At 35.3% G+C, this 22,116-nt stretch overlaps 2 protein-coding genes across 7 annotated transcripts in view; one reads left to right on the forward strand and one right to left on the reverse strand.

The window, feature by feature from the left end:
- Positions 1–11,120, forward strand: part of LOC108696379 (opioid-binding protein/cell adhesion molecule homolog) — a 561,527-nt gene extending 550,407 nt beyond the window's left edge. Inside the window, exons 6-8 of one of the 2 annotated variants that reach the window (XM_018225685.2) lie at positions 1,431–1,551; positions 7,774–7,925; positions 8,706–11,120. In XM_018225685.2, coding sequence (XP_018081174.2) covers positions 1,431–1,551; positions 7,774–7,925; positions 8,706–8,806 — 374 coding nt within the window. In that variant the 3' untranslated portion in view covers positions 8,807–11,120. The remainder of the gene's footprint in view (positions 1–1,430; positions 1,552–7,773; positions 7,926–8,705) is intronic. The other variant, XM_018225686.2, reaches the window with a different exon arrangement.
- Positions 11,121–15,372: 4,252 nt separating this feature from the next.
- The window catches only part of ntm.L (neurotrimin L homeolog), a 712,676-nt gene continuing 705,932 nt past the window's right edge, over positions 15,373–22,116 (reverse strand). For 4 of the 5 annotated variants that reach the window (XM_041568484.1, XM_041568483.1, XM_018224492.2 and 1 more), the window contains one exon: positions 15,373–20,933. In XM_041568484.1, coding sequence (XP_041424418.1) covers positions 20,815–20,933 — 119 coding nt within the window. In that variant the 3' untranslated portion in view covers positions 15,373–20,814. 5 annotated transcript variants of the gene reach the window in all.

Below are 22,116 nucleotides of genomic sequence, written 5' to 3' on the forward strand. Positions count from 1 at the left end.
ATTGCATACAGTACTCTTCACAATATCATTGCAATCAATTGTATGTCTGAAGAAAACATTAGTAATTATAGAACCCTTTAAATAGATCTGTAGCAAAATTAGTGGTATATTAACAAAATGTTAACATCATGCATGAATTAGTTAAGATACAGTAGAACACTTGCCCACGTGTTTTTATGGTAGAAGATGAAGAAAATATGCTTATTTGTGCTTAATCTAGAAAAATCAATTTGCTGATCAGGGTTATAAATTCTTTAAAAATGTACTGAACAAAATGTACATCCTTATATCCTTGTATATCCTTTTTCTTTTTTCCTTTTCTTTATCCTTGTCCTTGTATATCCTTTTTTTTATACTTGCTTCCACCATTATCAGCAATTTTAGTCCCTGCCATGATCCATAAAACAACTGCAAAGGATTATCAAACTGGTTTAAATGAGAGAAAGGGATTTTTGAAAGAAGAGCTTAACAGTGACTTCAGCAAGTAAATATAAGACACAAAAATTATTGCATATTCTACAAATTGATGGGTTGGTGCAATTGTGCTTATCCAACTGATCAGCCTGTCAAGTAAGCTCAGCTTACATGCCTTGAATTTGTAAAATCATTATTACACTGGGGGGGGATTTAATAAAAGTCATAAATGGTAAAATATTGCATAGATAATTACAGAAATTTTAATTTTGTGATGTAATATTCTTTGTTATTATACTGCAAATTTTAAATGTTTATACCACATTTTAAGTTCTGCTTAAAGACTTAGGGGGTCATTTATCAAAGTCCGAATTTATCTCCTTATATCTATTAAAAAAGTCTGACCAACTCCGAATTGCCGATTGGACCTTATTTACCCGCCAAAAGTCAGATTTTCCAGATTTTTGGCGCCAAAATGTGAAAAAATCGGACTTTTGCCCGAAACTCAGTGTGGACCGTGATATTGAAATGGGACCTTTGCCATTGACTTCTACAGGACCCCGACAGCTTGGAGATGGTGGATTTTCAGATTTAGACTTTTTTTTTTACCTCGGGGTATAATAAATTCTGAAAAAATACAAATTTTTCATGATCTTTGTATTCCAAGTTTGATAAATAGCCCCCTTAAACTCTTTTTTTTGTAAAAACCATCCTTTTTTATCAAGCAATTGTATTATATACACAGTACATAGGTGCAAACCATGGAATTTGCAATGTGTCTGCCATTGATGAGGTTGCAAGGTCACAAAAGCAATATAAGGAAAAAAAAAATTGAGAATATTTTCCATTAATGACATTTATTTCATTACCCCCCCCCCATTATCTACCACTATAGCCCAGGTAGATGCAACATCACTGTCTCTGCTGATACTGCCTTTCTGTTTACTTGACCTTTCTCTATAAGCATTTATTTTTAAATTTCCTTTTCAGTTAAATTTTTCATATCTATGTTCCAGATCCACCATATATTTCCGATACCAGAAATACAGGAGCCTCACTGGGACAAAAAGGCATTCTGCGATGTTCGGCTTCAGCTGTCCCACTAGCAGAGTTTCAGTGGTATAAAGAAGATACCAGGTAAGATCCCCTTACAAGACTTTATTCCAGAGGCATGGACAGTAAAGTGGTGCAAGTAGAATGTATACACATGAACTCAGTTGCACTTGGGGCCTCATCCCTTTTGCTAAATATTCCTCTTTTATTTCTTCCAAAGAATTAGCAGGACAGTAGTTCAATAACAAACTGTTACAGTTGTGCTGTTTGTGTCATTCATTAGCAGAGAAAATAGATTTAATTAGGGATGGGCGAAATTTTTTCGCCTCGTTTCGCCGAAAAAATGACGCCCATAGACTCGTATGGCAGCGTGCGTAAAAAAAAAAGACGCGCGTCAAAACAGTTTTTGACGCCCATAGACTTTAATGGGCGTCTGCGACATTTCGCCGGCGGCGAATTTTTGGCGAAGCGAAACGGGTCAAATTCGCCCATCCCTGGATTTAATTATTCAGATCACCACTAAAACTGGATTTGTTTGACCCCTCCTCTCTCTCTCTCTCTCTCTCTCTCTCTCTCTCTCTCTCTCTCTCTCTCTCTCTCTCTCTCTCTCTCTCTCTCTCTCTCTCACTCTTTATGGTTGCCATAAAAAAATCCTGTGGGGTCTCTGACAGTTCAGATAACTTGCAGCACTAGCACAATGCATGTATGAACAGGTAACTGTAGTGCAGGATCAGCTAAAAACCACTATCACAAAAGCTGAACTTAAGGGTACAAAGGCAAAAATAAAAGGAGAATGAATGTAGGCCCACTGTTTAAACTTCTAATGCTGCTTCTTCTATTAAGTATTTGATGCTCTTTTTGTTGGGTTTCTTAAATTTCATGAATCAGCCCCAATGTGACTAGACATCCATTCAAATAAAATAGCCCTTAAACACTTTTCATCCAGAACGGCATGATACTCATTGGAACTTGATGGAGCTAAGTACAAAAATAGAATTTTTTAGATGATATCTAAAATATTATTTTTATACAATCAAAAAAACGATCAGATCATGTAAGAGAAGACCAAAGAATAGAATCATGTATTGGTTTAGTTGTAATTGATTCATATACTACACTCTTGAATAGTTCCATTCATTTTTGTAAAGGATTTATTAATTTTGGAGTAGTCAACCCAAAAGTGTTATTTTCTCTTCATTGTTATTGCAGAAGGCTGAAACCAGTTTTTTTTTTTTCATGCATCAGGGAATAAAGATCTCCTGACTAAGAACTAATTAGGTTTGTTAATAAGAATACAACAGCAAACTAGGGAAGGCATGTCTCAGAGACAGTACGATGTTTACTGTAGGGACATGAACAAAATATGTCTGTGTGTTGCTGGAGGAAAATTAGATTTTGGCTTTTTATAATCCTAGACTATAACACTCAAATCTAACTACTATCTGGTTGCTATGAGTTACAAAACCTTTGAACATTTAGCATATGTTACTAACTAACCCACACCAATTAGCTTATATAATATGTTCATCATAATGTCTTAGTGTGTTTTGTCTATACTGATTTAGTTAAATTCTGGCAATTTCAGGAAGAGGTTTGTGAAATTGAGCAAAGTTTTTGCTGAAAAACATTGGAATAGGAGATGGTTCATATGTTTGGTAAAACCAACCTAGGTGCCTTGAGAGGGAGCTAGTGTCACCATTAAGGATGCAGAATAGAAAAATTTGGAAGTGGAATTGACTACACAATTTGTGTACAAAGAAAAATATTCTAAACGTTTTTTTAAAAAAGATATAATAATAACATATATTATACCATTATAATATATAACACTTTTCATTTCTGGGACCTACATGGCTATCCTTAAACAATACAACACCCTAAACCTGTGTGTGGCAGCTATGGAATAGGACTCATCTAGAAAAATCAAATTGCCAGGAAACCATTTGTATAGTAATTTATGTATATATGTTTGTTACCCTCTGTTCACAGTTTCTGGCCTGCTGTCCTTTAATCTATCAATGCATAGAAAAAAATGATGATGTCCATTAACAAACTTTACTGATTCACCCAATCTGTGCATATTAGTAGGGTGGTAGATTGAATCCTATTTGTTCGCTCTTGCTTAGTTTTTTGGTTAGGCCCCTTCAATACCACTGCTTGGTTGCTGGGTTGAGCAAGCCCTAGCAACAAAGATGGCAGTTCAAATTACAAATAGTGAGGTAGACAGCAAAAGTTCCAAATAAAAAAGGAAACACATTAAAAAGAAGAGGAATTGCTATTTTTTTTTTTAGAATAGATAGATCACATAATGTTAAATCCAAAGTCATTAAAGAGAACCTATTGATAGCAGTGTTGAATAACTCCTTCAACCCCTCATTAATAATAATGTGTAGAGATGAAAATCACTGTGTATTATACTGAATTGTTACAGTAGAAATGTGTCATTACCATCTTCAAAACTTGTTGTAAACAAAAGGTGCTCAACAAACGGCAACACTTTTTATAACTTTAAAGCACTATAGCTCGCTCTATACATGATGTTTTTGAGGTTTGTTTTTCTATAGCACGAATTACATTTTTCCTGCCACAATTCAGTTCAGCTTAGTAGAATCTCTGTGATCTAAAGATAAGCATAGCAGCTCTAGACATTATATAAATAGAATAATTAAAGTTTGTTTTTGATGTTCTGAGCTAGAGTCTCTGATTTAATTTGTCACACACTCGTACTGCATCATTTACAGTCTTGCATTTGCGTTTTCTTTTGACATCTTAATACTTAACAGTATTGATTGTGCTTATTGTTGTGACTTGACATTTACTTAAAAAAGGCCCAGCATAGTGTATCTTCCTTAAACTAGCCAACATTACTGTAGAAAGTTTACAATCACGAGTGCAGTATGCAAAGTAAAATTATAGACAAAATTCACCATGTTTTTTTGTCTGGATTTTTCTATCTGCTACAAGGTGCAGTGTTCAGCCAGAGTCAGTGCAGAAGGGCAACTTTTTGTAGTTTAGCAAATGTAAACCTCTTTGTTGACATTACATTGCCTACTTTAATTCTGCAAGGAGTTAAAACACCCACATTCCATATTCTGTGAATTTGAGTCTGCTTCCAGGTCTGTTCTTTGAGTTCATTAACAATGCAAATGCTAAAGTACTGTCTGACCCACTGGAAGGAGCACATAGTCTAAATTTGATAAATATACCTGCTCTATTAACTGTCTTGAATTTAATGGAATACTTGTATGATTAATTGAGGTTCATATTATTTCATCACAGTTATACTTGCTAATGAAGTAACCCAAATTGCAGTACTGTAATTCGAATTCGCATATGAATAGATAACACTTTGGATTAGGTTGTAATATTGGCCATTGTGATCAGTAATTCGAGAAATGGACCAAAAAAGTTTTCTTTATTGTTTAGACTAACATTTTAGCTAACAAGTGGTATATGTCAGAGGTGGCTTAAACGAATGGACTAACATGCTGCCAATATATGTTCTCACTGCACCAGAGTTATTACCTATAGCAACCAGACTTTAGATTCCATTGTCTAGATTTATCATCATCATTTTTATAGCACCAGCTAGTTACAATAGTTTACAATCTATAATCTTACGATATAAAGGGATGTGGAACAACTACCACATAAATTTGTAAATTAGGGATTGGTATAAGCCATCTAAGGCAGGGTGCATCCAATTGGCTTCTTTAAGCAGACGGTTCTTTAAGTCACATTTGAATGAATAAAGGGCAGGATATGGTAGGGAATTCCAGAAAATTCCAGTAGTTTGGAATGGGATTATTTGATGACTGGAAAGTACAGTGCAGTTCAAAAGGAGAGTATAGAGAGCTTTTTTAATGGACTTAAATATGAGTTAGCAGTTTCAATTTAATCTAGGTAAAATTGGAAGACGGTAAAATATTTATTTAGGGACATAAATGATATAAATTACAGGAATATATAGTAATGGAAATAAAATAAATTCAGCTTTAGAGAGATTGAATTTTGGTTGGCACTGTGACATCCAGGATAAAATAGACAAATCGCAATTTGTGAAGAGAAGGTAAATTATCTGTTTAGAAGTGAAGCAAGAGTTGAATAACATCAAGAGAAGAGTCTTGAAAGCATGGTTGTTATTGGAAATGCCTAAGGCACATAGAATGAGAGATGGTGAGAAATTTAGGTTGTCAATTGGCGCTCCTGTCTCAGGCGGCGTCCTATCTAAGATGGTGGTGCCCATGAACCACATGGACCAATGCTGGCATCTTGAACTTCCTGATGCGAACTTTGAAAATAAAAGACTTCCAGGTCACAAGTTCGATGCCCGATTATAGGAATTGCTATATTGTGTTCCTGGGTTCCGAAATTCCTGTTTCCTGGCTTCCTGACCCTTGGCTTGATCCTGATTCTGATTCATGCTGCTTGCCTTACTGAACATTTTCCCAAACTTGACCACGCTTACGCCTGACCCCTTTCTGGATACTGCAAACTTGGACTTTTACCATAAACTTCCTTCTTGGTGCGGACTTCTCCACTAGGAGCCGATAGCCTGACAATTAGACACCATATTTAAGCCTCTGGGTTTGAGCAATCGATTTCTTAAACCATATGTGAGTTCCTAAATTCACCCCGGGTGGGTTTTTCAAATATAAACAGCTCAGCAGGTTTAAGGTGCCTAACTTTTTATTTTTGCTTTTGGGGAAAAAAAAACAGTCCACTGCAAGCCAGAGTAAATCACATTCAGAAACCACACGTGAGTTTAGTACCTCATGTGTGGTTGAATCAGCCCATAAGGAGCATATTTATTTAGAAAAAAAACTTGAAAACTTACTAATTCAAATTTTGATAAACAGGCCATCTCAAGTTCATTCCAACGAGTACACGATAAGGGCACATTAATGTTATATGTCAAGGCTTGATGATATTTTATATGAAATATTATCATATAATTGAAAAAAAAATACAGAATGCCCTGTATAGGAATAACAGGATCATTGTTATTGTGAACATCCCCTGAGGCAAGTAACAGCAGCAAAGGAAAGTGAAACAAGTGAAAACATTTAAAATGTGTGCATGGTGTAATGAAGATTGATGCATAAACTGATGAGGGAGGGAGAGCAGGTGAAAGCAACACCAGACTGATCCATGACAGAAATAGTGAAGAACTAAGATTTCTAGGTGAATTTCTGATCCCACTGTTGCTCAACGTGTTGTACTTCGAATTTTACATTAGCTTCCATTTTCTAACTTGTAGTGTACTGATCAATACAGTCTGGTAATCATTTGGTAATGGTAGACACCTTTTATTTTATCCTTTCTCTTAAATTATTTTCTCTTATTCTCTTAATCTATTTTTCTTATTTAACCCCCATTTTTGCGCTCATTCTAATGCCTATGTTAGATTAAGCATTAGAATTGATGATTAAATAAAGAGGAAAGTCCAAATTGTGACCAGTTTTTGACACACACAAAGAGACATCCGTGTCAGCAACAACACTATCTTGTGAATGACTACCTTGTGACAAAATACCTACAAAAACAATGCAGAGTTGAAGCCAAAACATTTAATGAATAGACCAATATGGTATTTTATTTTTTAATATAAATCCATGTAACAAATACTGTGAATTTCTAAAATTATTTCTTCCATTTACCACTTACGGAGGTGTATTTTGAGGTTTAGAACTGTTCATTATGGTTTCTCTATTGTCTGAGTGACTGCAGAACACAAATAGATTTTTTGGAATAGAACATCCTGATTCAATGTCATGTGTCTTTTCTATAAAGAAAATTTAAAAAATCATCATCTGAATCTTAAATAAACACTATATGTATATATATATATATATATATATATATATATATATATATATATATATATATATATATATATATATATATATCCCTATGCATAGTTACTGTACTTCTTATAATCAATTTCCATGTATTATTTATAACAGATAGTATATCTTCCTATTCTGCAAAATCAGGATATTACAAGTCACCTTGGAGATCTGTTTAGAGAAACACAAGGCCTATTGCTCTATAACCACAGATCTTCCCGGTGAGTTGTAATATCCTTGTTGCAAACAATAGAGGTTACTTTATATTACTTTCCTGTGATTATAGCATTTTATAGGTTTTTGATAATGAAAAAAATTTATAAAAAGAAAAATGGCGGAGAATTAAAAGCTAATTACAGCATTATATGTGTACAAGTAAACGACCATATTATTACGGGTGTATACATTATATTTTATGTTGCGAGGATCTGATCTTTCTATTCTGTTCTTCTCACAGGTTAGCCAATGGACTAGACGGTGTTAGGATTGAAAACAAAGACCATGTGTCCATTCTAACATTTTTCAATGTCTCCGAAAAGGATTATGGAAATTATACTTGCGTTGCATCAAATAAGCTTGGAAACAGCAATGCCAGTGTCATATTATATGGTGAGTGCCAAAGAGACGTAGCTTTCATTAAGGGATATATCTGTTAAAAGTGGAATAGACAGTGCACCACAGTTCGCAAAGAGGAAAACTACACAGTTTGCTATCATAGGTTTTTGTAGTCTACGCCTTTGGTGAACTGTGGTAATCTCCCCTATCACACTTTGATATAAATACCCCTAATGGGGTTATGTAATAAAAGGCACTAAGTTTGCTCAGGAGCAGAAACCCATAGCAACCAGTCAGCAGATAGAACTTACCCGTCACCTGTTTAAAAGTAAACATCTTATTGTTTGCAGTGGGTTACTGCTTCTGGGCAAACTTAGTGGCTTTTATTACATATGGGGGTAAGTGTCTTGTATTATTTGCTTTCCAGCGCATATGTTACATTTTTATCTTTTAAATCATTTAGAGAATGTTAAAAATAAAGAATGCACAACTGTAGTATTTGTTATACAAACCTACTAAAATACAACAAATTAAAAGTATGTTACCTGACAGATAACCAAAATATTTTGTTTCCGTGCTTCTTTATGATGTTGGCCATGTCCCCCTAAGTACATTTCTCTGTATCATTGTACTCCTCCCTCTCATCAACAAGATTTTTATGGGAAAACATGCCTCTCCTTCGCACTTTTATAAAAAAAAAAAAAAAAAAAAGCAGGAGCCATCTGCCGGGTCTCTTATGAAATGTGGTTGATCTTGCATAAAATATGCTTCAGTAAGCTGATAATATATCCACTGTGTATTAAATTGTATTGCTAATGAACCATTTTTTCTCAGCAGGACCTGGAGCCATTCATAATAGAAGCAGCTCAGCTTCTGCAGCAATAGCTGCCACCTGTCTTTGGTGTTCTATCCTGTATTCCCTCACAAAGTTTTGAACATGGAGGTGGGGGTTCTCAGTGATGCCTGGGAGTTGTTGGTGGATTCTCCCTCTACTCTTCAACCACAGAAATGACTTTACAAATAATGGGGGGAAGCCTCAGCCCTACACTCTGATACTCCCCCGGGTCTTTGGTAGTTTGCTGGATTTCAATGCATATTTGGTTTCTATTCACACATCTTTGACTTCTTTGTTCTTTACCCCATGTTTCCCAACTTTTGACGACAGACCCGGGGGAGCAACTGGGTTGGTTTCTTGTGTTGGTGTCTTCGTAAATCCCTGTGTGATGCACTGCAGGTCTCTATGGATGAGAGAGGGTAAGGTGGGAGGCTACCCATCACTACAATAAGGACAGTTGGTTGCTACTGTTGGACTTGATGTTCATCATACTTCCATCTATGGCTCCAAAGATTCATTCAAATTATTTGTGAAAGCCAGAAATGGGCAACACGAGTAGAGGCATCAAGGGAGCTTGGAAGTTGCACAAGAACTACTAAAAATCCTCTGGCTACAGAGAAACATGAGCTTAAACATGAATGGTTCTAAACTCAGCCTGTAGGATTGATTTTGTCTGTCCTGAGCTCTCATCAACAACAGATGTCTTTATAAATACAATAGTAAGCATGTGGTGCCCTGTTGAGGACCTTGTGATCTCTCTTAGAATCCACCTTTTCAGCTTAAAAATGCTTTCACATCTAGCTTTGGGAACCCCTTTGTTAAACTATTGACCCTCTTACCAACCATCCCAGCACCTTCTATGTCCTCTTAGAGTTTATGTCCACCCCAATTAAGTAGCCTTTGGAACAGTGATTTTAAGTCCCCTTCCACCACGTATATCTGGAGGGTTTCTAAACATATGATACACACTAGCATAAGGTCCATTGTGCATATTGTGCAATAAGAAAAATTAACAATTGATATGGTAGGTGGGTAAATCAGAAAGTGGTTTGTCCAAATTGGAAAGTGGAATATTGGAGTGGAAACATAAAGCAATATATTCTCCATCTGACAGAAGGCCAAAACTTTTGTTATGGGGAAAAAAAGGTGTTTCACAATCTGTTAGTTGTGAAATGGATAAACAGCACATATTATCTGGATCCCCTCACCCCAAAAAATAAGAACATAGGGATGAACAATGCTCATCTATGCAAAAAGAAACTAGTTCAAAATTCCAAATTATATTTCAGATATTTAGTATCCAACTGTGGTAGGGACAATGTGCCCCTTCAGCATTTTTATTTAATTGTTTAGGTATGTGCCCCCCATGATCCCCCACCCTGTGTTTCTTTTAAGAATAAATATATACTGATGTGAACTTTTAAACCCCCACAAATTATATCTATATATAGAAATATAGTTTATTATTATAGTTTATTGTTATTAGTAACATGTTTTTTTAAAATCATACATTAAGAACTTACTCACAGGCAGCAAGCCCAATGAAAAGCCTTAATTCAGTATGAAGAATGATATATTAATAGAGATGCCAAACTTATGGCTGACAATAAATGTGACGAGCCACGTGTAGCATAACAGCTTACGTTACATTAGTCTCTTCTGCAAAATAAGGCAGTCAAAAGCGTTATATAGTATTATATCCCAGCTCATGACTGGATATAAAGAATGGTATTGCTGTCTCTAGTAAGCAGTGACTTACCCACCTACCTTTTAGCTGAACAATATCCACCGTTCATGGTCATCTCTTTTCTTTCATAAAAAAAAGACACAGCCTGATTTCTACAGTGAGTGAAATCTTCAGAGCATTAACGCTAAATGCATATAGTTTTTGTTATGCATATCTCTCAACAAATGATACATGTGACAGAAAAGACTACCATAAATACACCGGTCAGTGTATGCTGACTACTTGAAATAGTGTAGAACATAGTCAGGTAATAGCTACAGGAGCCAGATATAGATTGACAGTCTACAATGCAATGCTCTGTCAATATTCAGGTATAGAAATTATGTCTGTCAGGCCCTTCCAAGATGGTAAGTGTTGTAATGCCTTAGCCGCTAATATATCAATGGCAGTATTGCAATTGCAGGTCTCTCATAGGAACAATAGGCAAAGGTGTAATGCTCTGAGATGAAACTTACAGAACAGGATATTTTTCTTTTTATTACCATTACTCAGTTTAGATATTCACTTGGTTCTGAAACCCTAGAAGGCCAGGTGTGGTGATTTCAATGTTAGATGACGAGGACACAAGCAGATTGCTGCATGTTACACAACTTTGTAAAATTTTCTAGGCCAGGACAGTGAGATGGTTGTAATCCTGTGATGTGTCAATAAAGTCTGAAATTTGTAACTGCTGGTCTCTTTTATCTTTTTTTTTAGATGTATTGCTTAATGTTCTGGGTCTAATGAGATTCCAACTATTTGTGCACAAATTAGCACTCACCTGTGTAAAGCACAACAGTTAAAGAAATGGGTGCTGTGGAGCCCCCTCCCCAAGAATGATACTATTAAGCCTTCCCCCAAGAGTTTAGTTTTAATATCAGGGCAACATATACAGGGTCAAGAAAGTAGATCTCTAAAAAATGTTCCTAACCAGTAAGGATATATATATATATATATATATATATATATATATATATATATATATATATATATATATATATATATATATATATATAATCAAAAGGAAAACCGCACCAACAGGTCTTTGTATGAAATAAACCAAAATGTTTTATTGATCAACATTTCGGCTCAACAGCTAGAGCCGTCTTCAGGAACTAACTTTTTAGTTTCTGAAGACAGCTCTAGCTGTTGAGCCGAAACGTTGATCAATAAAACTTTTGGGTTTATTTCATACAAAAACCTGTTGGTGCTGTTTTCCTTTTGATTATTATTATTGATGTCTTACAAGCACACAGGCATTGCCTTTTGTTTGTCCGTGTGCACCGTGTCTAAGTCTACTTGAAAGGCTTTATTACCTCTGGGGGGTTGTGGGTGCTGGATGTTTGTTTGTTTTTGCTCCTGGCGAAGATCCCTGTGGGGGATCGAAACGTTGAGGCTTAATAATAAAACATTTTTTGTTTTTTCACTAAAACCCTGTGAGTGCCGCAATCCTTTTTCACTATATATATATATATATATATATATATATATATATATATATATATATATATATATATATATATATATATATATATATATATATATGAGCCAGCTTATCAATTGTGCCCTTCAATGTTTATAATCTCAATAACCTTGTCATGAATTGACAAAATATGCACACTAAATTCACCATATTGAAATTACCTTGTCTTTTCTCCATGATTAGGGTTAAATTCTGTACAACAGAATATGGAGTACGATAGGTATGGTCTTATCCAAGAGCACAAGTCGGGCAGTTTAGAAGAAATGTGGTAGAAGACAGCAAATCTGTGTGTGTGTGTAACAAACATAATTTGTCAGGAAAGTGTTAATATTGCTTTTTTTGGATAATTCCATTGTCTCTGGATAAAGTGAATTATTTATAAAAACACTTACAAGAGGTAACTTGCTTGTTGGTCTCTTGGTGGCAATGAAAAGCAGCACAATTGTGGAATACCATTTCTTTACTTCAATAGGATTGCCTAAGTACACTGCTTATCTTCTGTACACATGGGAAGACTCTGTGCTTGCAAGGTTAAATTTAGCAGTCTTCCACTCTCTAAAGAGTTGAACCTTATCATGCATTCCACAAACCATTTCATGATTCAAAACATGTGCAACATAGAAATAAATTTGTCAATGTATAAGAGTACTTAGGGCAATGGAAAGCAGTAATCAATTTTCCAGTTGCAGCAGCTGCTTCATCCCTAGATATCCCTAGATAGCCAATCACAGTTGTAGATCAACCTCCCCTGTTCCATTCTCTGATGCATGAAAGATGAACACTGACAGATAGGGGAGTCATTATGTGTTGGTTATTTTAGAGTTACACTGTGGATTCAAATGTTCATTTATACTTAACTTCCAGTGTTTTTAATAAATTGTGTGCTCTGCTAAATTCTATTAGTCGTTGATACTTGCAAGGGCTGAAAACAAGTGCCAGTATGGAGAAGAACATTTTAGATATCCACCAGAAAGAATCCCGCTCAGCACCTTACACACCGAGATAATGCTAGGAGATGAAAATTCATAAACTTTAGATGAGAAGATTAAATTAAGGAATTCTCTGGGAAGCACTTAACAAGATCATTGCATGTTAATAAAAGAGCTGATTTCTAAAGCAGATTTTTATTGAGCTTATTAAATTAAACAAGAAAGAAATCTATTTATTTCTGATCATGAAGTAGAATCGAAAAGTAACTCAAGGGATCTAGTTTGTGAAGTTCTGCAATGTTCCTCTCACTTAGGCCTTTTCTCTTTCTATTGTAGAAAAGAAATGTTAAATATACTGTTTTTAAACTTAGTCACATATATCGGGGAATCATTCTGCAGTTATTTATGATTCAGCAAACCAGGGCAACAGAGTAGTAAAAAATGCACATGAAAACATTTGGCTTGGGGTGTTTTATGTTAAAAAGAAAGGAAAGCACTGGCAAAGCAATATGATCTAAAAATATCTAATACTACCTTTATGTTTTCGTTTTTATCCATGGTAATTCAGCAGCACTTCCAAATCTTCTTAATCTTTTACATCCAAAATTCCATCCTGTTTCCTAAGCAGTAACTAAAATTTACAGGCAGCAGCCGTATAATACAAAGATATATGAATACTAAAAAAAAGTCGTGTGATAACTGTATTAAACTCTGAAAATCCTCAAACTGTAAAGTCACTTTACAGTGTGTATTGTTGTGTAGTCTGAATAGATTCACGTGCAACTATGAAACATTCTCCTGGATTTAGGGGCAAATTTATAACAGTTTAAAGGGTTATCATGGTTTTTACTCTTTTCTTTGCTGTCAAGACAAGTCAAGAAATTGTTTTAACAAATTGACCTTTTTTTTTTAAAATCAAGATTCCACAGAATCAAATGTAATACTTTCAACAGGTAGCTTGCCAAGCGCAGAGACTTGCTGCCCTGATGAATACAGAGCTGCCTGCATTCAGCAATGTTGTATTTATAATAGGTGGGGGGAAACACATAGGTTATTATCTATACACACAAGTTAAGGGGCAGCAGAGACTGCAGGCCACAACAGGAGCCCTATAGCAGAAGGAACAGGGTTGGCCTGTTGTTGGATCGTGTTGGCTTTTTTATGAGGCACAAGCTACACTGGCAGAAGTCTTCTCTGCTTGAGTGATAAGCTCTTTCTTACCTTACTGCTTAATGCTGACCCATTTATATATGTAAAAGTGTTGTGAAGTCCATCATAAAGTGCAAGGATTCTAACTATCCAAAGCACATTTTATTTATTTATAGCTATTTGTCTACTTTTGTCTGGGCACTTTTCATAGCTGTACCCAAAAGTCTGCACAGACAATAGGGGGGCATTGGGTTACTGCTTTTATTTCTTCAATGGGAACCAATCAAAACGAAGTACTGCTCATTGCCAAAAGAATGACCTCAAACTCTACTGATATGTTCCAGTGTGAAGTATGAATTCAGCAGAATGCCTGGACTGAACCCTTCATGGTTCATTTGCTGCCAGCTCTTTCCCTTAGCACTGCATAGTTTATACACGGCTGGATTAATGTCTGGTCAGACAGAGCTGCATTATTCCATTTGTTGGGCCTTAATTACCCAAAATATAAGCATTTTTGTGCAAAATTAAAGATAATTTTGATATTAGTTGCCACAATATATTCCCGTATTTATCATTGTTCTCCACCATTATTTCCTAAAAAAGCAAAATGTTATCACTAATACAAATTTCCAGGAAATATTCCTATATTTATTATTCTTTCCTAATAATCCTTCATGGGTGAAAAGATTCCTAGAGGCTTGTGATGTCCTGAAATGTAAAAAACTTTTCACTACCTGAAGGCAAGAAGGTTCCCATGAGAGTTGAAATCAGCCTTTTTTTATTTTTTCATCCTTTCCCATAAGTGCTACCTTAATTTTTGACTGTTTGATAGTATTTTCATGGTAGCAACAAGGCCGTCATATATGATTGACATGGGGCACATTTTAACATTTTATCTATCTTATGTATTGTCATTAATTATATATCCACACGTACCCTTTTTTTTTATAACATTGGTCAAGATTCCAAAAAACTTGTATGGTGAGCAGATCTGGCAAGAGTGCATTCAGAGTAGATGGGTATTAAGTTAGTAGTTTGAGCTTAATTCAGACAAGCAGGATAGAGAGCACTGAGGGACACAAGGCTCAGGAAAGCCCTGCACTTACAGCTTGGAGTTCAAAACAAAGCTACCTTGCAATCCAAACCACTGTGCTCTGCACCCTTAATCAACCACAGAGTGCAGCTTCCACTGCCAACCACACAGGTGCAAGTGCTCCATGGGACACTCCATGTGCCCCTTAGGGCTCCAGCACTTTGAATAAGACCCTTAGCGCAATACATATATACAGAAAACAATGGAAAAGCAAAACTTAAATGAACTGGAGCATTGAGTTTCATCTTGTATGTACCATTGATTTAAATCAGGCAATTCATAATAGTGAATGGGAGAAATGGTTTATTCTAGAAAATGTAAACCCTTGTATAATGATTGATGACTGGAAGACAGCAAGACTGGAACAAATAACTAGACAATTTCAGTTATGTTTCCTCACCCTTTCATATTACACTCTTCATCTTAAACTATGTTGTATAAAATAATCTTATTTCTAATTCAGAAGCTACTAGAATGTCAATACAAAAAGGGCTTACTTTTATCAAAATTTGTTCCAGAATAGAATTTACACCCCATGTCCTAATTCTTTTTGTTCAAAGCTGTTCATTCAAAGATGATATTAAACAAATTTCCATTATGAATTCATACGTGTTTTAAAAGAACAGTATTTCCATATTCAGTTCAATGAAAAGAGTTTGCTCTGAACATACTTTTCGTCTATTGTTCCAATTAAGAAATATCTATGGTTTTGTTATTTATTGCATTAAACAGAAAATCTAAAAATTAAACTATAAAGTCACGTTATACTTCATTCTGATCCCAATGAGAAAGGTTGAACAAATCAGCAGCATACTGAAAAGACTCTATATAAATAAACCCTCCCTTCGCCTAGCTACAATCTGTTATCTTTTTAGATAATAAGATATTTATTGTACCGAGGCTGTCGTTTTTCAATTTGCCAAAAGTTCAAAAAGTTTTAATTTTTGTCTAATAGCAGATTTTTGTTTACATAATGAATTCTAACCCATTTGTACCGCTTCCATGAAAATAAGTGATTCCCAACTCCAGTCCTCAAAGACCATTACCACATTCACAAGCTGAGCAGTAACACCAGCCTCAAGCCAACATGTTGACAACATATATCGATACACCTACAGTCAAGCAGTGATATGTATGTATGTTTTATTTTATTTATACTTTGTTAATAGTGTATGAAGCTCTTTACAAGATTACAAATATAGGGAAAATATAATACATTAACAAACAACAAGAGAAGAGCAGCCAACAGATGATGACATAATGCATAAGGAAACCCTGCCCCAAAGAGCGTACAATCTAGATACAAAGACTGTTAGTAGTCCTTGATTACTGGAGTTGGGAGCCGCTGACAAAGGCTTATTAGACAATATTGGGGTGGTTGTCACATAGTTAACTATTTTCTATTTTAAAATCACTCAGATATGGGCAAGTGGGTAAATTAATAAATACAGGGCAGGAAACACAGTTGAGTATGGGTAGAATTAAATATCCGTGCGAAAAGGAATACTCCCATATGAGCACTTTGAGAAAATGTTATATTCTTACCAATATCAATAACAGCCGTTAATGTGCAAGTGTGTCATAACAGAGTAACAATTAATGAGATAAATAGGGCCACTCTAAATTGTGCAGAGTCAATAAGAAATACAGGAAGAAAATCTACAAGTTACCAATGAAAGGTGTTACATGTTAATTTTGCATCTTAATTTGCTGTGTCATTCATGTATTCCTCCAGTAGAAGCACTGCAACACCTACATCATACATTTGAAATGATAGCAATCATATAATTTTACTAGTTCACAATCCACATTTTACAGTCTTAAATGAACCGTTTCTAAAAGGCAGAAAATATAGTGAACAGCATGTTCACAAGCAGATTTTAGTGCAAAAATGTGGCATTGAATTGTTGCACTATATACATAGTATAGCCTTTTCATTGAAGTAAAGACATCTGCAACATTTGTGCCTTGAACATCGCTGTAAGTTTTAGGTGTAAAACAGGGAAGTACCAAGAAAGGAAACCAATGTAGTGGTTTAAAGTAAAGGAATGTACTCTGCATTCTCATACCTAAAAGGTGCCTATATGTAGATTATACCAGGTAGAATTATAAATGTAAATGAAATGTCAAAATTCCCCCGTGCCATTAGTATACGCACAATTGCTACAAACTTACATCTTAATTTAAGGATTCCCTTGCACTGGTTGTGTAATTTGCTCCTTATTTAGCAAAGCACAATTAAATGTTATTTTGATGCAAAGTACAAGTAACTTTGTAAACAGCATTTAAATGCAGACAATTACACACATGGTTTTACAACTAGCACTTGGATCCATAAATGGGCTTGTTTATATCTTGAGTAAGGGCTTGTTTCACATACACTGTTGGTTTCCTTAGTTGATTTACTATTGTGATTTATCAAGTATTTTTCAAATATCTATATATAATAAACTCAAACTGATAACATGAAGCTGATGGTCTGGGTGATACGAGAAAGAAATCTGAAGCGGAGTATTATAAATGAGATTTGCATTGACTGTTGAGGTCAAAGGTCTTCTCTGCACATCTTTCTTCTAGGTGACAGGTTTTTAATATGGTGCAAATATGTGGACTAGCATTATGGACGAGACTTTTTCCCAAAGAATTCCCAACCAGCTTAAAAATCTTGCCTTTTCAATTGCTGTGGACAAATGCCTCAGATCTAGAATTTAGATATCTACAAAGTGTGGACCATTTGTCAGTTGTCATACAGCTTGCTATCCTTATCCTATTTTTTTAGCATGGGGGCTGTTCTTATGCTATATCTCAATACACTTTTGTCACATTCATACACTGGTCTGCTAAATAATATGCTGTTTTTTAAGAAATGGTGCAAACATTTTGGCATATTTTAAACAAGGGTCATATCAAGACATATCAGGATTGTGTCCTGATACACAAACACATTTCTCTTCTCGCAATTGCCTCTGACAGCAAAATGGGGGCTTAACAGGATTCCTGAAGCAACAGGTTGGAAATAGCATGCTCTTGGTATTTCAGTGAGATATGCACACACTATTATACATTTTCCAAAAATGTCTTACCCATTATTAATGAGTGATTAATTTCAAAAGGCAGAAAACTCATCATTTCACATACATATACACAGAATATACAGGGCACCAGTTAATAAATAGCATAGACTATACAATACTTTTTTCCCATTCACTGTACACACTATTTCAGTATCTACAGTATCTTTCCCTCAGTACAGATAGCTTTAGATTGAGTCTTTTGAAGTAGATGTATTGCATCAACATACTATTTACATTAATTTGTTCTAGTTCCTAGATAAGTTCTGCATTGGCTAATTTGGTCATACCATGGTAACATAGAATTATAATGTGCAATTGTATAGAGGTGAAGATCAAAATTAGAATTAATGGCTGTAACAGTTTATTTATGTTTTTGGCAAGATCTACATACAGAGAGACCTAATATAGCATCCATACAGCAAGTTAGTATCCTGTTGCCATTTGAGAAAAAAAATGCTGGACAGCTGAAAAGATATCAAGAGCTTTTTTACTCCCTACTCTCCCTACACCCTGGGATTGATTTCAAAGTAAAGAAAACCACTAACGATGTGTAACATTATTATGTTTACAATGCTGTCATGCACTATAGTTGTATTTTGTCCTAAGTGCAGACTCCCCTCTTCTGCATGTCTAAAACAGTGCTGTCCACCTAATAGTGACTAGAAACCACCGATTGTCAGTCTGGCCTGACACCGACGTATCAGTGAATAGAGGGGAAATATTTAAATATTTATAAACTATGCATTATAAAGAGAATAAAAGCCGGGCTGAAGAAAAACAGAAGGTTAGCAGAATGAAGGAAAAGGGTAGAAGATGAAAAAATAAGGGGGAAATGGAGAAAGACACATAAGAATGAGAAGCAAACTGCTACACAAAGGTGAAATACTACAACTAAAACACACTGCTATAAAAGGAAATAGCTGAGACAGGAAGGTAGACTTGAAATCCCAACTTTGGCAAATAATATATACTGTATAAGGTCTGCTCAGCCTACATCTATGTAAATGCAGTTTAATGTTTGTTGCTTGTGTGTGCTTAAAACAAAAATTGTAACTTGAAATAGGGGTGTAGTGGCACAGGAGAAACTTCTCCTGCAACAGCTGATTCTCCAACACCTGCAGCAATATACAATATGGTCTTCTATTTCAAAGAAGTTAAACAGAACTGGTGCAGAACACAATCTGATGCATTGCCGACAAGCATATACTAACAATAGCTGTTGGATAACTGTCCTTTCCCAAACTCATATGCCGGAACAAATAAATATAATGGGCATGTTGATATTTTGTGCATAATCAAACAGGTGAACTCATTCTAGATTTACTGCCTTTGAAACTTAAATAGTCAGTCAACCCAAGGCAACCTGGCTTGTTCTACTACCCAATAACTGCTTTTATGTAGTGTTCCTGTTAACTGCCAAAAGAGATGAGCACTTTCATTTGAGAATCTGGTGGTCAATCCTAGTGCTTATTTTGCAGTCAAGTTCACATCTTACATCTTTAAAATGTATTCCCAATGGGATTGTTCCCTGCTTTTAACTAATTGTCATATATAAGTACCAAAGTGTTAACCTGTGAGTTCCTGTACCTGCTTTGTGTGCTTATTTGTGGAAGTTTAAGGCCATATAGTTATTATATTCCGTCAAATGCAATACAAGTTCAACCTTTTCAGACTACACAGCCATGCCCTACTATAGTTTGTGCCTAGTAGAACTGGATTCATTTTTTAGTACATTTTGTTTCACTGTACATGTATTCACATATATCTGGTTAATTGAAATGGGATCAATTACATTTATAATCCATGAAGGAAAGCTAAGAGGAGAAAGTAATTTTGTGTATTTAACCCAATAAATGATGCATTTGTCATATGAGAATTATGTACACATTTCTCACTGAAATTGTCTATGTTGTACCACTTCCAACTTATTTACTTTGTGAAGAAAATCATTCATCTTAGACACATTATTTGGAGTACAGCATTCTACATTACAGCACACATTCCACGCTGACAACCAACACAATCCAGCAAAAAAAATGCAATCCTTTTCCTATGAAAGAAACCTGCTGGTTGTAGCTCCATTAACCCTTATCTTGCTGAGGAGAAAGATATCATGCTGTACATCTCTCTCATAAACAGGGAAAGGTTAAGTATTGCTCTGCTGGATCTGCCAGCAAATGTGTAAGGTTGAGCTATTCTCTGCAGGCATCTTGATCATGAAAAAGGTTGAGCAATACTATGTCGGCTACCCCCACCCATGAGTGAAAGGGATACAAAGCTTGGGTGATTAGATGAAGCAGTAAACTCCATGTTTTTTTTTGATGGGGGTGAGTCATGGTCTGTTCAGGATGCTCTTTGATGTAAAGGACAAAGTCACATGTTTTTCATGGTTGCCAGTTTTTGGCATGTCAACTGGTGCAGCACAGTTCTCAGCTCTGCCTCTGGCCTTTTCCTGCATCAGTCCCTTCACACAAGAAGGTGCAGTTGGTGTTTTCTGATTTAATTCTCCCACAATCTTTTTTTTTTTTTAATCTTTTTCTCCATATATTTTGCAACATCGGATTTTTTTAAATTCTTCATATTATTTGTTGACTTTAGACTTGTTGTTTCTTTGTTGCCCTCCCCTGAGGATCTTTCATGACTCTTTGCATGTGTCAAAACTGAGCAGGGGGAAGCAGAAGAGAGAAAGGAAGCAGCAGGAGGAGGAGAAGCAGGGGAGCACAGAAGGGGCACTGAGGTGAACCACTATTCCCATCATGAACTGCTCCAGGTCCTAAGAAAAGAAATAGACAAACAGTTTTAGAAAATCAAGAGAAACTGAGTGCATGAGAAGAAATTTTAAGACCAGACAAAGACAATTGAACATGAACATAAAAGAAAAGTCAAGGTTTTTAAAAGAGTTAATATTTAAAAAATCAGACAAATATCAGGATTAATTTGCATTCAATACTGCATACATTAAACCGCACTGCTATAACTTTGCACTAACCAATCAAAAGTTATTATAAGTGTATTGAGAGCTGGCCAGAAGGGAAGATCGGGGAAGGGGAATTTAAATACATTTAAATACATTTGAGAAAAAGGAAAGTTGAGCAGAGTTGCTCGAATATCAAGTTGTAATTAACACAAGTTGGATAGATGGCCTATGATACTAATAGCTATGATTCTGTTCCAGCCACATTTATCTTGCCCAAATAAATCTGCATCTGACTGAGAACTGGCAAAAATAAAACACAAATAAACACAGTTTAAACCAAAGCGCTCAGCTGTCACCGTAGCTCAGTTCATTTCTTAGAAATGTCCTACATCTTGTTGAAATACATTAAGAAATATACTGAACATCTTTTAACAATTTTAACCATTTTAATTAAATTAAAAAGAAACTGCAATTATTTGTTCCAATATATGTGTACATGTGTATGTATGTATATGTGTATGAACCTCCTCCTTGGCATAATAAATATGCAGGAGTTTGTTATACTGAATATTATATTGAATTATACTGAATATTTCTGTTTTATTCTAATCTCAACAGGAGTTGTATTTACCATATTTTTGTTCATATTTAACAAAGGTGTAGGAAGCTTACTATAAAATGCAGATAATGCATGTTTGATCATATTCAGAGTGAATATAATCTAATGTTCACTGGTATGGTTAAACTTAAATTCTGAAATTTCTATTAGTTCCACACGAGTATATCATAATAAGATCTATAGTAAACAAAGCCAAGCTCATGGCAGCATGGGAGTAGGAGTATAATTTCCTCTTCTTTCGTCTCTGCACATGGCAATGCCACAGCTATGAAATAAATAATATTACCCATATTCTGGCTGCTGCTTCTTTGGGACTTCCCAGTCACAGTATATTCAAGCCAACTTTAAAAAAAAACCATCAAATTTAATTCTGGAATTGTGTATCTGTATGCGCTTTTTCTAATGAGCATTGCCTTCCTT

The sequence above is a fragment of the Xenopus laevis genome, chromosome 7L (assembly GCF_017654675.1).
Source record: "Xenopus laevis strain J_2021 chromosome 7L, Xenopus_laevis_v10.1, whole genome shotgun sequence".
Classification (NCBI taxonomy): domain Eukaryota; kingdom Metazoa; phylum Chordata; class Amphibia; order Anura; family Pipidae; genus Xenopus; species Xenopus laevis.